General features: G+C 43.5%; 1 protein-coding gene across 10 annotated transcripts in view; it reads left to right on the forward strand.

Moving 5' to 3' along the window:
* The window catches only part of LOC124176883 (FH1/FH2 domain-containing protein 3), a 76,367-nt gene that overhangs the window by 36,922 nt on the left and 15,661 nt on the right, over window positions 1-23,784 (forward strand). For 4 of the 10 annotated variants that reach the window (XM_046558711.1, XM_046558710.1, XM_046558715.1 and 1 more), the window contains 8 exons: window positions 13,012-13,070; window positions 17,103-17,170; window positions 17,317-17,422; window positions 19,076-19,589; window positions 19,741-20,000; window positions 21,324-21,455; window positions 22,066-22,408; window positions 22,503-23,134. In XM_046558711.1, coding sequence (XP_046414667.1) covers window positions 13,012-13,070; window positions 17,103-17,170; window positions 17,317-17,422; window positions 19,076-19,589; window positions 19,741-20,000; window positions 21,324-21,455; window positions 22,066-22,408; window positions 22,503-23,134 — 2,114 coding nt within the window. Of the gene's footprint in view, window positions 1-9,011; window positions 9,189-13,011; window positions 13,071-17,102; window positions 17,171-17,316; window positions 17,423-19,075; window positions 19,590-19,740; window positions 20,001-21,323; window positions 21,456-22,065; window positions 22,409-22,502; window positions 23,135-23,784 lie in introns of those variants that run through there. The other 6 variants (XM_046558709.1, XM_046558712.1, XM_046558718.1 and 3 more) reach the window with 3 other exon arrangements.

The following is a 23,784-nucleotide window of genomic DNA, read 5'->3' on the forward strand; positions in this document are numbered from 1 at the left end:
AGCGCCTATTTATCATAAATTTACACAGTACGGTATATCTATACCTATCTTAAAGTACTCGGCTTCCCGTATATTGTACAAGATTTATTTTTCCAGTTCTTGACACGTTGGGCTAATAGTGAAATTCAAAAAATCATATCCAATTAGTAAATACAAATGGTTTGCTGCCGCATATTGCTGTAACCAGGTTACAGCCGTTAGTTCACTGTCAGAGATTCGTCCGATGTTGTTGTTTAGTAGCTTTACGATCATCTTTAAAATCTCATAGTTGAACTCAATCCTGCTGCTAGAATGTATCGTAAAAATCTTGACTCAACGTGTAACATAATTTTATACAAGTTCGACGGAGTTAAGGAACGTCCAAATGCCAGTAACGGAAGAAACTGGCAAAGTATAATATATTTCGTATTGTGAATTATATTTATCGCTATTCCACTTCATCAAGCATTCCGGAAAAGTGGATATGGCGCAGAAATTACAAGTGACAAACGAAGATGATCGGGTATATACAGGTGCACTTCGGCGATATCTGTGCTTCTTACAACCGGTTCGATCCACATGTGCGTTGTGGACCCCCCCCCCCCCCCCCACATCTCTACCTGCAGCAGCGTCCCTTCTTCAACCCCCTCCGCCGCTTCCTTCGCGGCCTGATCGCTTGCTCCTCTTTTCTTCCTTCTCTAGCTCTTCTTACACTCCTTCTCTCTCGCTGGACTCTATCGAGCATGAATTGTACGAGGAATAGCGGTATCCTTCTCTCATGCATATCTTCCTCTAGTCACCATTTAATATCTTTTTCGACGCCGGAGAGAAGAGTTGATAAAATTGTGAGAATATGTATCGAAATCCTCGCGGTGCATACAAAATCCCCAGTGTACCAAGTTCTCGACGCTCTCGACGATGAACCTCACTTCGCGAATAGCATCTTCATAGGGTTCCATCTCCGCGTGCTTTCCCGGGGGGCAATTGGGTGAGGGAGACTCGAGTATACATGCACCAGGGTGTGGGCACCATGCATCTGCGGAGATTGTGGCGATTTCACCTATGGTTACTGCTCATGGTATGGCTGTTCGTCGGGTTGACTATCAAGGATCAACCCCTCTCTTACGAAATTGGTAAACTGAGAATGGTAATCGGGGCAACGCGTGATCTCGACTTTGGTACGAATGACCTCAACAAATCGGCTCCAAATCATGTCCGTCAAACTTATCGGCAATGTTTGATCGGTAAAAAATAAGACAACCCCTAGCTGTACGCCACAACTTCCATTCGCGGAACGATCAGATATTATGACATAATTTGGGTTACAAATTCCGCTGACCTCCTGCGAACGGTGTTCCTACGTTCTGTATAAAAAGCACAGAGTAGGCCGACATTTGGATATGGCTATACGGCAAAACACACTTTGCTGGAGCTGCCGCGTGTGTCGACTTCGAATTCGTGAAAGTTGTACAAAAAGTGGGACCAAGTGCGAACGGGAATGCCCTTTGCCGCAATATGCTTATGGGGCCTCCGCGGTAGAAAAATTGCTTTGACATTAAGCGGCCTACTTCGATTCGGAAGAGACGTGGGAGAAATATTACGCTACATCGCCCTTGATTTCGTTCAACAAGATTTTCAACGTACCGAGTTATTGACATCCTGTATTTGACAAATATGGTCATCAGTTTCCGGTAATCGGTAAGAAATTAGTTTAGTTGAAAATGACACAATGTAAAGAGCAGAAAAATTTGGCTCGAACAAGCTTACAGTTCCGAATTATTCGAGTACGTTTGCAGTGTACAACTTATCGTTAAACAGTTCTCATTTCCTCTGTGCGCCTTACGTTTGTTCCACGGTGATAATCGACAATCACATCTGCAACTGACGAAGAAAGAGCGAACAAGGAAACCATGGGAAAGTAGCCACCCCGGTAATGCAGCTTCTTCATTAGCCTTTCACGAACGTTACCGCCTCACCTATCGACCTCAGCCTATCAGGCCGCAACAATGCCGGAAAGTCTTGTCGAGAGACGAAGGGAAAACATCCATCCGCAGTGTAATATTTAAACGACATGTTTATACTGTATAACATCGTTACGTACCGCTTGCCTGAATCAGGCCTTTCGATTTCGTTGAAATATTTTCATGCTGTGATCAAAGCTTTGAGGAATTTTTTTAACCAAAAAATCAATGGGCGTGAAGAACGTGCTGCGGAGGAACTGAGCATGAAAATGCCTTTATATTTATTTGTTCATTCCAACATCCTCTATTCTGTCAAACTTCATTAGTCCAAGACGAGCAGTTTTAAGACTTCTGATCAAACACGATTACATTTTGAGTAGCGGGTGAGGTTTCCCAATAGTTTGTGCAACGTGGTGAAAAGCTGCGGCCTCTTCCACACCGACTGTTAGCCAATGCAACCGCATCTCTTACGGTCCGTGACCCAGACAACCCCAGTACGCGTTCCCACGACTCCACCACTACCTTCTCTTTGATTACAATACCAACTTCCTCGCACAGTTGCCGTCGTAGGCATACCGTAGTCATGTAGAGTGACTTCGTCCTCCGGCGTCACTTTGCAGCAGCGTTATAAGGAGTCTTGACTCCAGACTTGATAGACGTCAGGGATTTTGCCTCGAGACGCGCCCCGTGTTGTCGAACCCGTAATCGATAGCATACAGGGTTGTACCATGGTAAGAGGAGCGAACCACTCGATACACGTATGACGACCTGTTTCTGTTTTATACTAAGGGTCACATCAGAGAAATTGTAGACATTTTTGAATAATGATTTACCGATGGCTCTATATCTTCTTGCGTGCAATTATAGCAAAATACCTGCTACAAAGGACGAAGTAGAAAAAATTATACAATTTGGAAAAGTTGAAACACTGGATTTCATATTCTGCTTCACCTACTTCCGTTTGATATTCTTTTTAAACTTACGTAATTTCCTTGGGGTAAATTCTCGCGGGGTGGAAAAGTGGGACAACTTATCCCAATTTATCCTCCCAAGTAAGTTTCGTCAGAACGAGGAAGAATCGCCAACGTCTGAATTCACTTTGTCGGTATAAATTTTTCGCAATTCAACTCTGCAGCCGTAGAGGGAGGCAAGAAGTGGTCGAGCTGGTTACAGTGGCTTCGTTGGTATAATTGGCCTTCCATTTTGCCAGTCACTGAGATCGTTTCAACCCGATCCATCCGAACAGGATAAAAGAAGTTAGATGAGCAAACAGACAGCAGTGGTATTTCATTGCCTGAATATTCGTCCAGACCCGCTATTCGAGGCCTTGCAACAAATAAACGTGGTGCCATGTTATCAGCCATCTGTCATCTACGCGTTTACGCGCTTCAGATCCGTCTCTAGGATACGGCTGACGTATTTCCTCTATTCAAACGTACCAAAACTTCCCCATGCCATTTGCCGCAGAGTAAGACGGTTAGATTGCGTTAGTGGATCCGCCTGTCTGTCCAGCAAGGCCATCAATGCGCAGGCCTGGCTTGTGTTATATGCGCCTGATTGTAAGACAAACTGCAGAATGTGCACTGTGTGTGTCAGATCGTTGACTGTAAGAGGGAGAGAAAAAAGTGGAAGTGGGACACCGACGGCCTGAATACTGGGGGCAATCGTGTAGTAGATCCTGGCTCGTGGCTTTCGGCGACTCGGGAAGTGTCGAGCTCCGCAGTAGGTAGTCACTCGATTCGCGTGCGCCGGTAATGCGTCAAATGGAAGAACCGAGACGCGCCAGCATGTAAATTGAGCCATAAGTTTGACAAAAATCGAAAGACAATGGTGCCAGATCCTTTCGCGCGACACCTGTTGGGTAGTTTTTGGTCACTGTACACTGTACGATCATGCACCTGGAGACTGTGCATTGAATCGTCAATGAGACCCAAGTGATGCGATAGCTGTCGCGATTGTTAGTGCAAGAAAGAGAAAAAAAAATAAAACCATTACGATATTCGTCTATCGTCTCGCAAATCGCTGTGCCTAGTTTGAAGTGCTGATAATTATGATCTGTAGTAGGCAAGTTGCCCGGACGAGTCCTTTGATGCGGAAATGCGTCGGAGAGATATGCTACGTCTGCAGGTAACTAAATCCAGGTTCTATAGATTGTTTTTTTTTATACCTGACCTGTGTCTTTGTTCGTAGCGTATTGGTACACTTCGGTTTTCCATTTACATAACTCTCCATGTAATAATTGTATGCCAAGTCTCTGAGCATACTGCCGAACCATCGGAAACTCAATCCTGTAGATCTGTAAAGTCTCAAGTTGAATTGCATAACCGAAGACAATAAATTTCACGATCATTATATTATGTAAGGCTTAAAGTTACATAGGTGCTCGTAAATATCGTTCAATAAGCGAAAAAAATTGAATTAATGATACAGTTGAACTTGTGTAGTGAAACTGTCCTCGCGTGGAAATTAGAATGCTGGCTCGACAAGAATTACCATGTCAACGAGATGACGTATACTTTCGTTACTTGATCACTTGTCGCTCCGTATCTGATGGACGAAGCTTCTACTCATCGCATCAAATTCCGCCACCTGGAGCTAGCCGACGTTTGTAATAAATAATTGCTGCATGTTCTTGTATGGTCTGGCCGATCAAGGAACGCTAAGCGAAGAAGGACAGGCTGCTCCATGTGTGTATGGCTCCCGTACTCGTATCCTGCGATGTTAGGATATTGATCATTTGCTTTCTAATGCTGTATCGCCGGATAAACTGTACAGAGATTGGCTTGCGTGCTGCGACCGATATAGTGGCACTGCACTAGGTGGGATTCCGCAAAGACGCTCAGGCGTAAGGAATATAATGTCACGTCTAGTGCGCAATGTCAGTGAATATTGCGGATCAGAATTCCGGAATCATACAGCTGCGGTTTAAAAGGTAATAGCGTACACCTAACTACTTTCCTCCCACGGGAGGTTTTCGTACCAGCTTACGTGTATAAACATTACACACGTATAGGTTTAATTTGGTGGTATGCAGGGAAACATCCTGAAGTTCATGGCTTGAGCAACTGGGAACGAATAAACTGCAGCTTATATCTTATTCCAAGGATCGCCTGGCGGTACCGAATAAAATAAAAGGCAACGTGAAGCATGCTGAGGCAAAGACTGTGGCAACGGAAAGGAGAGGGAAAAAGCAGTCGAGCTCGTCTCGGCCAGAGATATAGAGGAGAACACGGAATGCGAGACGGAGATATAGAGATCGAGATGAAATAAGCCCGGCTACGCGCTTGAACTGCAAATTCGGCGCGGCGTATAGAGTATAGTTATTCTTTCCTTCGCAAACTCGTACCCGAGAGTCTCTCGGCCTTGGGCATCCCCAGTTTCTCGTGGGACTCTTGCTAGGCGTTTCGTGTCACAAAAGTGTGAAATTTTAGTCCTTGTTACCGCTCACCTTATAACCGGAGCGCAAGACACTGTATCGATGGTGTACGTATACAATAGTATCCATGTGTACGATGAACCTGCGAATGGGCATTTGGATGCCCTGTTTGTGGTAGCACGTCTCTTTTGCGATGGAGGCTAGAGCGGAGAGGAATTTTTGGTGCATTTGTAATAAGCAAGATCAGGAGAAAAGTGAGCGAGTTGTTTGATGATTTCAAAATATTAACCTAAAAGGCAAGCAAAGTGACGAGGTTTACCTGTTTGACACACATCTATTTCGGATGAGTGATCTGTACAAATGCAATGTGGATCCCTGCAGCAGGTAAATTTTCAGATGACTCGCCGTAAGTCTTACAGAATCAAGGGAATACCGCAGCTTCCATTTCCTCACGATCGCTCAGGTATCCAATTCAATATCGCTGGCGTCAGTTTAATTGACTCGTATATTCAATCAAATGAATTTTATAGTTCTTTTCTCGTCTCCGGGGCCGTGGACTTTTCGGTTAAATGTAAGACGATTTCCAAAAATTTTCAAACGGTGTGTCAGATTCGGAATACCACGCGAAAATTTACGGGTATTTTCATTCCTGGTTGAAAAACTATTGGCTCGGTTTGAGAAAAGTTAATCAAGTCGGGCAATAGGCCAAGTTATTAGGATTTCAGAGTATTCCGACAAGATGAAACTCAGTTTTTGTAAATTTAGGTGTTAACACACATTTTCAGCGTATATTATGTTAGATCCGCCTGTATGCCTATCTGTAGTGGCCGAATACTGCTGTTCACGCACGTAAAACTAACTCATGAAAGATGGCCTGCTTCCGTACGCATATAATGATAACTAATTCCATCTGAATAGCCATGACAATGGTTGTTGTTCGTGCTGAAATTAGATTTTTAGCTACCATAGGCTAAAAATGCTTGGTGTGCAAATAAATTATACGCATAGGTGTACCTGTAGCGTGTTAGGGTGGAACTGGCGGTGACATATCGAAAAAAATTAATGAACCAGTGAATAGAACAACGTATGGATGGTTAATTCAGATTGCAGCAAAGGTGCGAGTGTACCTCTTAATTTCTACGGCTTTGATAGATCTCAAATCGTGCGGTGACATTTCCCTACAGCTTGAATTCTTTGCTGGAATGAATCTTAGTGGATATAAAATATCCGTGAACTGGAAGTTGTGACACGTGGCAAAGTCTCTTATTTTAGATTGATTGTCTAAATGGCCGCCTGGTCATTATAATTGAATACTTGAAGCAATCAAGTCGAACGAAGTAAAATGTTACAAATTGTAGTCACAAGGAGTTGGAGGCTATCTCTTCGTTTATGATTATTTGGAAAAGACACGCTCTTCCGAAACTGGGTCAACTCCAGCCGCCAATCACTTTAGCTTTTAATAAAGAAAGATGCACGTTTGTTAAATGAGCGTCTTGATATATTCACTTTCGACAGATATTAATAGTAGAAAATGAGCGTGTGAAATATTTTTCCTCGCGTTTGAGAAATTTAAACAGCCCTGCCTAACTTGAGACAGCTTTTTGACTAGCTTCCTGTGTACATTCTTCATGCTTTGACTGAACACAATCGCAAGAGTTTAGGTTCTGTGAAGCAGGCCTAACTTCTTTGAGATTATACTTGAAAGGCCATAAAAACCCCTTCCTGCATACAATTGCAACCTACCGCATGGTGAAATTTTCTTTGCGAAACGATTACAACTAACAATGAGGTCCAGGATTCAGGCGGATATATCTGCGAAATAGGCAAAAAGTCCGTGAAGTTAATTTCGCATACTATCTGATTTCTTTTTGGATTACGTGTGATTCTCCGAATAGCATCATCATAGTAAGGTGTAGAGATTTTGATTGGTTCCTAAAATAAAATGAATTGGATAAACTCCAGAATGAATCACTGACTATAATTTGTTTCAACGGGGCGAGTTGAGTTTATCTCTAGATCAGTGTTCCTTGGTAACTATTAACGGAAAAATTCGTCAGTTTCATATCGGTCGGTTTGTGAACCGAAGATCATCGAGTCTTCGGGAACCGGTCTATTTTACGAATTTGAAGTTAGTAACGTTATCGTAACTAAACATTGGGGAAAAAATCATTATTTTCTTAATATTACAATATTTTTTCTAAGATTCTAAGATTTCGAAATACGAGTGTGTTTTATTTTATTACGGTTTACTGAATCTCAAACGATTTCAAAATCGCAAAATAGCCGTTTTTTCTCAGCATGAATAGTCACGATAACGTTACTAACTGCAACATGATTCTATCCTCATATTACAGCTATGAGGTACCTCGATACAGTGGCATATCGTCTACCTACTTCTCGTTCGCTTCTTTCCCTTCTTTCACTTCATTCTTTATCTTTCTCATTTATTTATTCCACGATAAGCGTGGCAATTCACTCTCACGCAACGGAGTGACCACAGCGACCATTCTTTTCCACTAGGTATACCCGAATCCCACTTATTTCCACCGCCCTCTTGAGGTATTATTTCGATCGCTGGTCAGGTTCCCATTCTGCAACTGTTACTTTTTCATCTATCCGCCATTAGCGGACAGCGAGACGGAGAGTCTCTGGGTATTTTGTACAGTTTGGTTGCGCACGAGGTTGAAACAGGTTCGCTACCGCCTCGCTTCCCCCATTCAACCGATCTTAACCTGAACTAATTAACGCGGGGTAACCTGGCCGGACATACTTGATGCTGATTCAGGGGAGCAGGAGGACACGCTTCTTGACCGTGGAAAAAGATTCATATCGGTAGGTAGATAGTTAGCCAGGCGACAACTGTGGTATTAGGAGTTGTACGTATTCAATCCCGTAAGCCACGTTCATCCATTGATCATATTTCGAAGCAAGAGCTTGAAAGTAAACAAGTCACGAGGTTCGTAATCAGGGTACACCGGAGTACCTCAGGTTCCGCATAACTGCGATCGTACTTAAGCCGAGTCGTCATCTGGTGGTGAATGAACATAGATGATACTGTCTGCGGTTATTAGGACGACAAACAACTCTTCGATGCACACTATAAAAATAACGTAGCAAGTTTTGCTATCACAATAAGTGTAATTACGGAATATTTTCAAAAGCGCCTACCCTTGGGTTGGGCAAATCAAAATTGCGTAAGGTTCGTTCGACAACCTCGAGCTATATTGTGTCACATGATTTCGTATAAAGGCTTAAATTAAAAATGAGATTGACCAGTGTTATCGAGGGCACCGTCGGTTAGTACAAGGCCACGCATAGACCCACGTGATCCTTAAAAGGTTTTAATTCTTAATAAATTTACTCTGCTAGTAAATTCGGCCGGTATCGCTAAGAAGCCGGACGAAACTGCGCGCTTAAATTAACGGAGTGTCAAGGGATTCGCGTGTAGCCATAACTACTGATTTTACCATAGAAACGATCCGCCTAACACTGCGTGGTCGTAGGCTGTCACGAGTAGAGTGTGTATAGTCTCTCTTAGAATGCACCGAGTGTAGCCAGAGCTTTGATCTCCCACCATTTCTATTGTGGCGGTCGCCGCAGCTCGCGAGTTGGTTCGAAAGAAGAAGCTCTCGGCCGAGCCAAACGCGATATGCTCTGCAGTTGGCGTTTAGTTCTCGGACGTAGTGGGTGGTAATGACACGATTAGTGTATTGGAATCTTTCCTTTTTTTTACCTCTTTTTTTTCCCCCGACATTGTATTCGGCGTTCTCGGTGAATTTTATGCGACTCGGCTATTTCGCCAGGATATACACGGAATATTTTTCATAGAGTGACAGTGCTATGAGACTGGATCGTATCATGCCACCATATTGGTAATTTTATTTTATTCATGTTTTTTGAAATTACACTTTGTTCGTATAGCTTGTTAAAATTTTAAACACTTTTGCTGAATGAGCGAAATCCCGTTTGCGTGCTAAAAAATATCGGATTCCGTAAACTATTCGTTTACGAGTGTTGGAAGGTCTCCTGTAGTTAGATTTGTCCATCGCCCCTCAAAAAATAAGGTGTCGGCAGGCTCTACTTTTTCAACTCAGGTTCGGAATTAAGTAATTTTTACCCCGTTGGAGAGTAAATTTTACTTATAGTTGTATTTTATTCTTTGACCAAAGAAAGATACTCATCTCTATTACACTTCATGCTCTTATCGCCGATGAATCACAGACTGAGATTCTGGCGTGGCCCGAGAAAAATACAGAATTTGACAAGTATGAAATAGAAATAGAGGTAAAAATGAATTGCACACCGGCTACCGATGTAAGGTAAGCCTTGTCCCCGCAGTTGCGTCAAGCTAGCTGAGCTAAGATCCCAACTTACAACTTGGCTCGTGTCCTGGTTTTAAAAGATTGTCCGATACCTTGGTCTTACTTATTTTAAACAGTTATCGCAATGCCGTCCTTGCCCTTCGACGCCAAACTCGATGGATGCACGGGTGTGTTATTACCATGATAGACGGAGGATTAAATTTCTTTTATCATAGTAAAATTGGAGTCGTACTATTTGATAGCGAGAGTATGGAAAAATGAGTTAGTAAAAATGCCGCTTCAAGTCCATTCACAAGAATCATTTCGGACGCAGGACCGTGCTCTGGGCTACTCTGGTATGAGTACGCGGACGCTAAATGTAGACCAGAATCTAGTATCCGACACAGCGAGATACCACGAGGCTCTTGGCGTTAACACGATGCGCAATTGGAGAGGTTAATTCTTAAGTGATTTATGACTCGAGGGAAATGTACTTAATAACTATTGTTTGCTTCTCCCGTATGTTGTGCGATCATTCTTATTTATACAAATTAAAATTTTTCCTCCAACACTTGCATTGGAACTTCGATTTTCGAACCCTGTGGAGCATGCGCAAAGTGCCCCTTTTCCAAACATAGCGGTAAAACGACGTTGTCAAGTTATCTAATCCCAATTTTACGCGCTGTTAGCGGCACCTTCGGTGCTCCCGAAATCAAACTTTACTTTACAGGCGTTGTAATTTGGTAGCGTATATTTTGGTAAAAGGTGATAAGACAATGCGTTCGTTCTTTATAATTCTTCTAATAGTTAACGGGAGAGTCGACGTCGCGTATTTGTCGGTGTATATGACCAATTCTCTAGTGGGGAACAGTTCACCGCAAACTCTATCGGTGGATCAAGGATAAGTTTACATATTTGATGTGAGCACGAAGATCTTGTTCTCTCTTAACGCAGCTTTTCTTTGATCCGGGTTAAGGTTCACCGTTCGAGGGAAGATAATGATGAATTCGCAAAAGTAGCGAAACAGCCTTGTTTTACAGTATCTTCCAGCTATTGGATTACCTGCAGTTTGGCATCATGGCAATAATTCATTTCTGTCAACAAAGGAGCGTTGACATCCGCTATTTATTCCGAGATTTAGTGCATAGAAGGGAAATCATTAGTACCGTGTTACTTTTATCGACCAGTTCAAGTTCCTGAGGGAAGATTTTCGAAGGTCAGTCATTCGTTCCCGATCCCCTGATATCGTTTGCAATAAACGTTATCATAATTAGTAGACGTTTGACGGCGGCAAGTTAAATTTGAAAGAATGTCTCGGTATGTAGTCCAGGAACCCTTAATTCAACTGCGGGGAATAAGTCGCGAGGATGTGATTTCTCGACTGGCACATCGAGTCGCGTAATGATTTCGTCGAGGCACCTCCTCTACCTATCCGATTACCTCTGGCAGTCTCGGCAATTGCGGCGGAGGCCTTGACGATGTTCACGGAAGCGTTCACCCTCGGCGAACGCCGATCACTCACGCGTGGCCTCCTCTGCTCGTCGTTAATTTACCCCTGGCGTTGGGTGCGAAATAATAGCGCACCACGTCTAGACTCGAAAGACAGACGTACCGAAGGTGCGGGTTCATCCGTGGCTCCTCGCGTATGCTGCGACCCCGCCCGCTAGCGTAATGCCAACCGTGTTCATTTAAACTTGCTAATTACCGTAGCCAGTAACTCTGTGGTCTCGAGTCTACCCAAGTCTTACCTTTTTTTTTGTCTGTCTATAATTCCTTGGGACAAATCGATTGTTGCAACGCATCTGGCTTAATTAATTCTTTATCGACGAACCGAGGTGGCAGCTCAGACCATCAAGTGCATTCCCTCTAAACACGGCATAACGATGGGTTCCGGTCGCTAACGATAACAGTAGTCGTATTGTCAATCGTCATGCTGAGAAGGATTGTGAAATTGCACATCTTGCGCTGTCGTGAACACGAAAGAAATCAGTCTGGCAATGACTTAGCTGCTAGAACCTGCCCCTGACAGGCTCAAGTTCACTTTCGCAATCAATCACGCGAGTAGCGTAAAATCTTATCAAAGTTGGTAGAAAATTCTTTCCTAGCAACTTGTTGTATCACTCCTTGCCGACATTGGTTTTTCGACTCACTCGCCTGTTTGCCCGACTTGACTTCTCTCTACCCCGATCACAATATAATTGCATGGCCATTCTTCGCTCGCTTGCTTTTCGGATCGAGAGCCAATTAGCGGGCACAAACCAACTGCCGAAATTATCAGTTTTCAACGACGAGGTCGAAAAATCAGTCCTAATCGTGTTCAACTAAAAACTGCCCCTGAAGACCAAGCCCCGTATATTTCACGATACAGTAGACAAATTAAGGTAACGTGAAAAGAAAACGGACGAGCTACAAGTAGGGGTAGAGGAGTTGTTGCTTGGAAATTTTTCGTCCTCAGAATTCACGAACCATTAGGCGGGAACAGTATTTTGCTGGGCCGTAAATTACTCCGGAAGTATCAAAGAAATTTTTATGAGAAGTATTCTCTGGTTGTTTACTCTCGGTATTCATTACACCGATACTTAAGGAATCACGAATTCAATGAAAAAGCACGATGATAATAGATGTGTATAATGAATATACAATGGACAACACCGATCTGTAAATTTGATGGATAAAATCAACAATGGGCGAGGCATTGTTATAATAAATAAATCCCGGTTATCCCGATAGACCGTGAACTTATCACCAAATTACTAGAAAAACGATTATCTATGTATTTCATACTTAGACGTGAATATCAGGCAGTAAGAAAGTAGCACGTTGGTAGACGAATTACATGCATCTCTTCCCGGTAACAACAGGAAGCCACTCATCACACGTGGCTCATCTATTTTCCCACTTTTACGTTGGTGTCGCGGTTTTTTTCTTTTTTTTCGCTTACCTTTTGTCTTTCGGCGTAAGTTTCTCACAGAGTTCGTGAGAACGTTCACATCAGACTTGAACTTGAACCACTCTGTAACTCTCTAACCAGGTATTATCAAGTCCATCCTAGACTGCAGATGTGCGGTTTAAATTGATGGATATAGCACAACTAGGCGACAGTGGTTGCCCAGTCGTGGGGTGGAATTGTATCGACGCGTTCGTTCAACAAGTCAATTTAGATCACAATCAACATTAATATATATATATATATATATATATATATATATATATATATACAGACGGCAAAAAACCCTCAATTTGGATGGAAAGTCGTAGCCTCAACTTTTTTCTCGTGACAGTTTAGCATTGTTTATGAGTTGGGGCTTCTTTCCGTAAGGGCAGTAAGGCTCATAGTCTGTTCGCTGTTCATATTATTTTCTAATCGATTTTGTCCTTATGTTTTGTGTTTCAGTCGCAAGAATTCTATCGTTCTGAGGACTCAACTGTCCGTACGAGTGCACACGATAATCGGTAAGTTTTCCACCTTCTCATATCGCAGATGGTGCGAGTAACTCCGTAATCAATGTACCTGTACTTACGCATGTATGGTCTTGGAAGCTGTATACTCGCATCGGAGACCGACGTATCTTGCATTGCGAGAATGACAACGACCTGATCGCTGCACGGACGCAGTCAGTCAGCCAGGCCTTTTATCAAATAATTATGAAATATCTCGATGAAACTACACCCTCTGCAATCTCGGCGAACGGGGGAGATGACTTGTTCGATTTGAGAGTCGTTTGCTTCTGGGCGATGAAAAATATCTTTTCATCAATTGCGTATCCACGGCATGGCGTTCGACTTGATTCTCGGGCGTCGTGTCGGGACGACAGGGCCACGGTGCCGTCGTTTGACTGAGATATTGCTGGTGAATTGAATCGACATTTAGATCAGCCGACAACTTGCCGGCAGTCACTCCGACGGGGACGAGGGTAGGGAATACAGATCCGTATCTTCGATCCACGATTCGCCGACCGCTCTCACGCCCGTATCCTCGTCGACCTTATCAATCTGCGAATCTCGCGTCGGCGCCCTCTTATTTCATATTTCCCGATCAACGACGTTCATGTTGACGTTGACGTTGACGGTAATTCAGTTTACCGACCCTTTCAAAATGATCATACATACCTACGCTCATATCCCTAGTTTCTAATAAATATCTTTTATACGCATCGAGGCACCTTTTGTCGTTTGAAGGCATCGAATCAAACTGACTTATATTCTATACATCTGTGAGAATTATTCAGTTCAATACGTCTTATTGAAACGGCCAATCGGTGAATGCGTATCCGCACTCTTTCACTGGATGGTAAGAATAAGTGAAGTTATTCCTACAGATATGGGTGTTGGAAACGAGAGTTCATTTTAGTTTCCAATCAGTATTAAACATCCCATCATCCATGGTCCTATTACGCGCGATGAGTTTGATCACCGCATCGCAATCTTACCTTGGGGTGTTTCAATCAAAATATCTATAATAGTATAAGGGTAATGAATTCTCGATAGTGTACCTAGATGCAAGCATCTACGTGGGATTCATCCGTACCATGCCTGAAACGGATTTGCCCTTCACCGTTCAGCAGCTTCTTTTATCAATGAGTTTCAATTCACCTATGTTTATTATACTTTAGCATCGTGCAGCTCATGATGAGGATGATTAAGTCGCTAATTGACCGATTCTACCGGATCTAAGGAAAGATAGCGAGAAAGAAAAAAAAAAGACAGAGTTGCGGTTGAAAAGACAGCGGTTGGAAATAACAGCATAATGTGATAAACGAAAAATGGTACGGGGCACAAACCCGAATGGTGCTCTCGATATGCATCGCGCTACCGCACGATATACTTACGTACGGGACTCGGCCGATCCGAAGGAGGTTTCGGTGACGTGGAACACGATCCACCTGCTTCAACGGCTTCGTTCGTTGACCCTGCGCCTGCAGGTCTGGTGCGTAGGTAATAAAGTTCGGCGAGAGAGGAGAGTCCGAGAGAGATGGAAGGTGAGCGAAAGAGAGGGTGGCGCAGGGGCATGACGGAAAAAAGTGTAGTACCTACAACTCGAAGTCTGGGGCATTTTATTGCGTTCTTCAACGGTTCCGAAGCCGGTCGCGCCGCATCGTTCACCCCGTCGTTAAACCTCTCCGTCGATTGATCGATGCACCCTAATTCCAGCCTTTCTCATTACATTTGGACGTGCCTCGTTCATTTTTCCAGAAGGGCCATCCATAGTATCCCACAGTTGTCTGATTTCGTACAAATACACGGTGCGAACTCTCTTATCGTTTGCTTACTACGTACGGTTAAAACCTCGTCATTATACTTTTTTCGTAAATGTGTGAAATGTGAGAAAACCAGTGTTTGTTCCGGAAAGATGGATTGATAGGGGGTAAGAAGAGGCTGCAGCTGAATTTCAAAGTCACCGTGTACACGCACCTTGACTCCTGAGAGACCCGGTCGCTTGATGAACTCGCGGGCTCTGTCGTGGGAGGAGACATGGCGGGTGGGGGGCGGGGGACAGGTAACCGGTCCCATGCGGAGGATCCGCTATTCTTAGAATCGGGCCCTCCAGCCGGACCCTAATTACCTCTACCTGGAACCCTATGCACCAACATGTATTATGCATTCGAAGATTGCGTGACATTCCCCGATTATGATGTGGTGGGAAATTTTTCGCAAGGCTCTCTTTTGCTGGAATAAGAACAACTCAGATTTCGTTTCGCCACTGCTGCATTCGTGTCGAATAACTAATGACGATACCTATAACTGACTACCGAATCACTCGTTTACACAGGATTAAGCTCGCGCGACGGGTTGGAATCAGCTCAGATGGGTACAATAAGTTCCAGTGTCACGAAAAATTACTGGTATCTTATCTTGAAACAATCTCGTCAGCTGTCGATAAGAAGTTCGGTACGGCCGAATTCTCTACGCCAAGTACTGTAATCAATTTTATTGAATCTATACGGACTTTGCGAATAGTCAAGGCATATTCAATACTTTGAAGGCGGGGACGCGGTTCCCCCGAATAGAATTGAAGATATCCACTACCGCAGGGACCGGTTGTTTTCGGGTGAACGACTTTGGCGCTTGAACTCTCCGTCTGATTCGAACAAAACTGGCTTTTCAACTCACACGCGTCGCCAAAACTTATTTTCGTGACTGTACTTACTGTAGCCGGCAAAGAAACGAAAAGCCCGGGAACAGAAGACCGTCATTAACGGAAGGCATTATTTGATATAACCGTAAGATGGCACCTCCTCCATCTCGGAGGTCATAGTCAAATTACTCTGGGTATAACGACTTTCTAATTTTGCATCCGTCGCGTCATCCTAGCTATGTTTTCGATTATCGAGCAGACCGTTTGCATCGCTAGAAGTAACTACCATTTATGAAACTTTATCTTTAAAAAAATCGAGATATAGTCAAAGCTGGAAATTTTATTGCAAGATGACCGCTGGACTGCGTGGACTGCTGTTTAGACTATCAATGTTATAATTCGGAATTAATTAGATATAACTCTTTTTTTTTGCAACCTAATACCGTAAAACTTGCTTGGAAGTGTGTAAATACGGTAGGATGAAGGCGGCCCTGATAAATTGGGGGGGAGGGGCTAGTAACATCAGTATCAGAAGTTGAGGAGTTTAATTCGGGTGTGCATTAATCGGAGTCTCTGCCCGTGCGCTGATGCACAGATTTACAACAGGAAAATTTTACCAAAAATGAAACATTGACAATGGAATGGAAACCGAATAGAATTATGTATACTTATGCTGTTCACATATTTTATCATGTATAGTGTATGCATATACACATTATCGTGAACAATTGTCCACATTAGGCCCGGAAGAAAATAATCCTACCAAGATCTCTAACCAGTTTGCGCGATCAGCGACAGTCCGGCCAAGGTTTTTCTGAGAATAACAGTAATCGGATGAAAGTACCAAGGAGGAGGGCTGCCCGGAGACTATTTCCATGTAACTCAACTACAAAAGGTCCACCCCAATTATCCCGGAATTTAAACGTGCTCTCGCGCGCCCCGTTAACTCTTCGCCCGGACCGTTAACTTGGTTATTTTAATTGAGGGTTGCAATGCAAACTGTTACACAGATAAGACCTCTGAAGAATTTATACATCGAGTGCAGGTACCGATACAACAAGTCGTATACGCATGTATTACCGGCAACTTTTGGCTGAAAAAGTGTCGACGTAAAGTTTTGAAACAATCGTGCAAAGGCGGAACCGAAGGAGATATTAGTAAATTTGATCAAAAACAAGATTCCTGGACTGTGACCAATTTTTCATTGCCAATGTTAACCAAGAGTGTCCAATTAATAAAAACTTCAGACAGGTTACAGTTTCTTATAATCTTTTTAACGCTTAATTTATATAATTTGTTAAATTTCTATGAGCTTCTTTTGTCCCTATGCAAATGCAATACTTCCATAGAAATTCGACATTCTGCGAAAGAAAACCGATTGACGATCCGATGTTCTCTGGTTGTTTCAGAAAAATTGCTCAACAGCGAAGGTAGAGAGCTAAGGCGGGCCTTGTTCTCTCTAAAGCAGATCTTCCAGGTAAGCTTAACCTCTCCACCTGAATTCTAGTGAATTATCACATATCCAGTTTTGCCTAGCTACAGAGCTGAGCTATACGTCAAGTGGTGATAATGTCTCTGCCTTCCGTAACAATCAGTACATTTCTGTTCGATATTCCGTTGTAGGAAGACAAAGATCTTGTACACGAGTTTGTACAAAATGACGGACTGGCCTGCCTCATCAAGGTTGGAAACGAAGCTGACCAAAACTACCAGAATTACATACTTCGCGGTGAGTATATCCTCATGCTGCATTTACTAGTATCTATGCACGTGCGATAATTTCATTTAATCGACATTACGCCAATACTAACATCGTTATACCGTGGAGTACTCCGTCAAATCTAATGAGTAAGACGTGCAAAAGTTGGACATGAATGCTGCCCCGAGCGTGGCCGTGTACAAGTAGCTCGAGCCTCTGTGTCAAACCTGAAGCATTTCGTGTATGAATTCATGAAAGCATAATCTAACAGCGTTGACGTGCTCGTTACGCCATCGATTCTTTGAAGTCGTTTTTTTCATCCCCTCTCCGTTCATTCTTTCCCTCTCTGGTCTTCCGTTCTTTCCTTTCTTTCGTGTCACAGTAATTATCTCATTTATGATTCTCAACATACTTATTCACTTTGCGTCTCGTTTCTTCGCTGGCAACAAATTATGGTATGGGATGGGTTGTTGCATCCGAGGATGATGCGAAGTAGATCAAGGCAGCCAATGTAGGGATTAGTTTAATGTTAAGACTGTAGGTTTATGTGAAATTTTTGAAAACACTTGATCTGTCACAGTTTCGAAAACATCATTAACGATAATAGTTACAACAACAATAATAATAGTAATCATGTACACAAATCTTTGCGCAACAGCATGCCGCGGAAAAATCTCCTAATGTGATACCTTTTGAAATTCTGAGCACGGTATTATTTTGTGTCTCTCCGAACGGTAGAAATACTATCGCTCGTGTGGGCTCAACGTGGAAACGCGAAACGCGTCCAGTTGACTGTCAATGAAAGAAGCTCATCTCTTGGGGGACAGATTGAAAGACAGTTGGTTAGATGAGTTTAAGGTAGAGGTTCGCGAAGAAATCGTTTATACTCGTTCGAGTGGTTGTGGGTAAGACCGCGGAAAACTGGAATTGGGCAGGTTGAATTAGCTCGAGTGGTTTGCTGCTCACCGTCCTTTACTGCACAGAAATTTGATAAACGAGTGCCCGAAGAGTTTTCAGTCCGTTTTACTAGAAACTGGGCACGATTACGAACTCAACTTTCCACGAAATTCGATTAAGCTCGGTAGGTTGCACCTGTAATCGTATACGAAATTATTCGTTGCGGAAGCGACAGTTCCGAGGCCTGGCTCTCCGCTAGAGCTACGTCATTTAATTAGACCACACCCGCGCTCCAACGGCTTTAACAAAAATTGAACCTTAATGTGAAAAATCAGATCAGAGAAACATTCTTACACCCGTTCTCCCTTTATCTCTCGAAAAGCAAATATCCTCCCTCGCTCTGGAAGAACGTCCTACTAGTTTGAAAGTATTACCTTCGTGATTACAGAAATCGGGCAAAGGCTTGAACTGGTATAATCAATTGAAATACGATTTTCCGTATCTAATTCAATAGCGGCGTTAGCTTTTGTCATTACTACGAAAACCGTGCGTCACTACTCGCATTATAATAGGCATACCGCTAATTGGCTTCGGGGAGCGACGAGCACCAAATGACACGACATCGGTGCTTAAATATTGATTCCATAACGTCCGAAGCACGGCCCTTTGCCAATGTATGCCAGCATAAACGAAACGTCCGAATATTTTTATCGTCTTGGATCTCGGCATTACGTCTAGGAATACATTTTCCTTTCTTCTGTTATCGTGTAACGGGCACGCGAGCAGCCCTCGGTCAGGTGATGCTGTACGTCGACGGAATGAACGGAGTTATGGAACACGGACAGACGGTGCAGTGGCTCTACACGCTTATCGCGAGTCGCTTCCGTCTGGTGGTGAAAACCGCTCTGAAACTTCTCCTGGTATTCGTCGAATACGTCGAGACGAACAGTCTGCTCCTGGTGAGGGCGGTGAGGTCCGTCGATACGTCTAGGGGCATGATACCGTGGACGAACATCATGAAGCTCCTCAAGGATCACGACGCTGCCGACACCGAGCTCTTGATATACGCGACATCCCTCGTCAATAAGTGTCTTAACGGAATACCCGACCAGGATACCTACTACGATCAGGTCGATTGTTTCGAGGAGCAGGGGATCGAGGGTATCATTCAGAGGTACATGTCCAAACAGGGCACCGACCTAGATCTCCTCAGACAGTTTCAGATATACGAGGCTGTACTGCATCACGAGGACGGCGATGACAGGGGCACGCCCATACGTCAGCTCGACGACAATATCAGGTGAGATATCGTTTATTCTGCGGAATATACGCGCTTATGACGCATGTGATGTCGGCACGACGACGTATTCGTTGCGTGACCCGTGGAACTATGAATTGATGCTCGTCGTCGGATTGCCAGTTATTAATTGCTTGTCGTCCGAAAATTTCAGGAAAACTCTTCGAAATCGGAAGTCGCTAGTGGATTCGCACGAACGACGAAAGTCTCGGAGGCACTCGACCGGCACTTCCCCTCTTTCGATGTCCTTGAATGCTCGCCTAAGTCCGCGGCTTAATCACACTTTAGGTCTCAGCTCCCTGAACAGCACCCTGAATTCAGCTTTGCCAGATGACGGCGACGAGTCGAGTAGCTCCCAGAGCTCTCAAGGCCTAGGAGATGTTCAGCTGAACGGCAGCTACAAGGAGAACAAGGGTAAGAGAGCACGTCATCTCGTGCCCTACGGCCCCTAACAATATTCCTCTGACGCTAATTCAATTTCACCTTCCCCCTATCCACTTATACCTAAGGTGTGTGTGTATACTATATAACTATACTATACCTACATCTATACATATACACAGGTATGATTACTTGGCTTTGATTATTTTATTTGCTTGGCAGAATGCGAGGATAGCGAATATTAATAGTACATTTTCAGCCGATCGTTGGAGTAACGTCGGTGTACGCGTGAGGAAATTCATTATCAACAACACCCGTCGATCCCTCCCCGTCTAAATGTGATTTGTAATTTGAACACCTACATTGTCAACTCATTTTCAGTGTTTTTCTCTTCATGTGGTGTGAAAAAATTCTATCTTTTTATTTTTATATAATCCAATTTATTGCTAATGGTTGAAGCATTTCTCTTACCAATTTCTGGTATGTGATAACAGTGTCATAAATTCACCATTGTGGGAATCGTTGCGTCAATGAATTTGAACTTCACCGCCCACTGCCATTAAAATTTCCGCTACGTAGCTGCGAAATCAGAATTATACGCTAGTCTCATCTCGCTATGCAGACCAAACGCAAGTATCGTGCTTATCTGAACTTAACCTGACACATATCGTACACCTTTAACGTGGCCATGCTTGTTTCGTTACTTCCTTCGAATAATTTATAAAATAATTAACTTACATATGAGAAATTTCATGAGGATTCGGCGACGTAGGCCTTTAACAAGATGCTACAGTTAAAAGCAGTTATTTGAACCGTTATCGAAGCCTACGCAGCACTGATGTGAAAATACCGGAATTAGCTCAATTCTACATGTAATGTCGAATGAAAACATCCAAAAATTTATTTGTTCCATGCAAGAATAAGACCAGGAAACATGTACCAACAATATGATTATTTAATTATTCAAACAATTCAATTGCAGGTGTATATTTCCTGATATTATTATTGCCTGAAATTAAATTTTTTTTGGATGTTTGTTATTGGCATTGCATGTAGAATCATATTCATTACGGCATCCTCACGGCAGTGATTCGTATAGGCTTTGATAATAGTAAATATAACTAACATTTAACGCGGCCGGTAAAAATTGACTATAGCATCCTCTTAAAGCCACTCAAGGTATCCCTGTACCTTCATTAATGTGCAGAACCCTCTTCGCCGAATTCTCACGGTATGAAGCTTCAGATAAAAACAAAACTTTATAATTTCCTGTATTAAATATGAAAAGTAACAACCGTCAGCCGCGCTGATAATAATTTTCAAAAAGCTTTTCTTTGAGCATATTTGACTTTGCAGTCGACGTTGGTGTTACTCCGGCACTGCGACGGCGTCGAGAGCGTGCAGAGAGGCAACGCAGCTTCATCAGAGAGCAGCAGGAGGCGACTGCAAACATGAGGGCGTCCATTGGCCACTCGGATGACCAGGAGAGTAAGTCTCAACGACTATTAGATCAGATTATACGATAAGGGTGTGCAGTAACGTACCAGTACCTTTTAATCACTACAATTGTATTCACTGACGGACGCAAAAAAGCTTTGTACCCGATAACTAAGGGGACACTAGCTACGCTGGTTCCCAGGTATGATTGAACCGATATTGCAGAAAAATTGGAAAAATATTAATAGGCTCTTTGCGAAACTATGCGAAAAGAAGAGATTTGTTGAGGCTACTGATATTTGGCTGAGCGAAACGTGGCGATAATTCAGGAGGGCATGAATATTTCTTCAAATGAAAAAAGTTTCACCTTATTGAGAAATAAACGACGTTAAGGGATTCAATGTTTTTTTGCTGCCGCTAAATGCGTTTCTTGAGACTAAACATGTTCGGTGCATTCAAAAAATCCTTCGTTTGGGTGTATTGCTACAAATTTATCAGCAAGGATAGTCATTGCATTTCTTTCAATTAAACTCCACTGATGTACAGTTTTGCAAACTACACACTGCAGTCCGAACGATTATCATGCGAAAAAATCTGAAAATTAACTTACGCGAGCGGCTAGAAATTTCCGAGCTGATTATTCTTCGGTTTCACCTCAAAGGTTCTCTTCCAACTAACGGTCATCGCTACGCGAACGGATCACCATACGACGGAAACGCAGATTCACCCTCCAATAAACTATCTCGCGGCAGTAGTAGAAAAGATTTGACCCCCCTGATGAACGCAGCTAATAAGCTTGATTCCGAGGAAAAGAAACCGTGGTACGGCAAGAGCCCGGACGAAGGCGTCGAATGCGACGAGGGAAATCACACCGACGACGACGAGGAGCGGGATCGGCGAGTAGTTCTGCAGGTCAAAAGAGAAGGAACGGTCAAAGACCTTACCCAGAAGTTGGCTGCTCAAAACCTCATTCCAACCAGCCCGGTCGAGGACAAAGTCTCGAGGTAAATGAATCGTTTTACTGAGGTTCCTTCGCGCACCTTTTGACCGAATACGAATTCGGCTGTACTTCACCGTCACCTGTTACTGCGTTTTTAGGATAGGCGACATGAGCGGCTTAATATCGAAGGCCAAGGAGGGCTTGGCGAAATCAAAGTCCAAAGCGGACGTCCTGAAGTCACCCACTGGAGATAATATTCCAAAGATCACCGAGGTCAAGAAGTCAGAGAACGAGTTGCATTGGGAAGAACTGGCAAGCAAGCTGTCTCGACCTTTAGCCTTGTGCGATCTCGATTTTACCGATCTCAACTCTGAGGACGAGGTTGACGTTCTGAGCCCCGTTAGCGTGGTGAACGGCGTTCCGCCTCCGCCGCCTCCCATGGCTCCTTCTTCTGTGCCAGGACGAGCTCCGCCTCCGCCACCCCCCGGGGTCCGGCTGCCGCCGCCACCCCTCCCCAACACTTCGCTCCCTCTATTTGGGGTGAATTTGAAGTCCCAGAGGTCATCTCCGAACGGGGACTCGGCTGGCTCGCCGAGAAGTCCGATCCTTGCTAACAAGAAAAGCAAGAAGACGGTTAAACTGTTTTGGAAGGAAGTTAGGGACGATCCAATCATACTTTCGAGATTGGACAAAAATAAAATGATATGGGATGAGCTTTCTCCCGTACTCGTCGACACTCAGAAGCTGGAGCATCTCTTCGAAAGCCGTGCAAAGGACTTGATCACGAAGGTGGGGATAGTCATCATACAATTTTTTAATGTTAATTCATTATGTAATAAGCATGTACGGTAGCCAAGACTGACTATTGCTGTAGTATTACATCATCAAGAATTTTAGTGGCCTCGTAGCAAGCAAAGCAGGTACCATATAAACTATTCAGTCGAAGGCATCGATTGCACGGAAGTGAGTGGTTGCGTATTACTCCTTTTCATTTGCAATAAGGCGTCTTTAACTTCGGTTATTAAGTTCACGGTAGGCGTAAAAAGCTGAGTCCTACCTGCATGGTTCAAGCTCCCCAACGTCCGCTGAAATGAGTTTCATCGAAACCTCAACTAAAAAAAATGTCAGCGATTTATATGCTCGAAAACTTGATATTTGTGCAATAGTCAAATCGGTTGTAAGGTTCGTTCAGAACTAAGAACGCGTCACAGCGAAAAATTGTCACGGGTTGAAGTTTTTTTGTTAAAATTTTGCACGCTGCCGTTTCACTCAATTGAAGGTCATAATTCACATCGAATTCCCATAATACAACGTCAACGATACTAGAAAGTGGAATTTCGAATTTGTTAAGTTTGCTGCATTCCTCCGTTAAAGGAAAAAATGTAACTTTAGCTTAAATCCGGCGACCCGCAGGGCACAGTAAACAAGTAGTCGAGTTTG

The sequence above is a fragment of the Neodiprion fabricii genome, chromosome 2, assembly GCF_021155785.1.
Source record: "Neodiprion fabricii isolate iyNeoFabr1 chromosome 2, iyNeoFabr1.1, whole genome shotgun sequence".
In the NCBI taxonomy this organism is placed as follows: domain Eukaryota; kingdom Metazoa; phylum Arthropoda; class Insecta; order Hymenoptera; family Diprionidae; genus Neodiprion; species Neodiprion fabricii.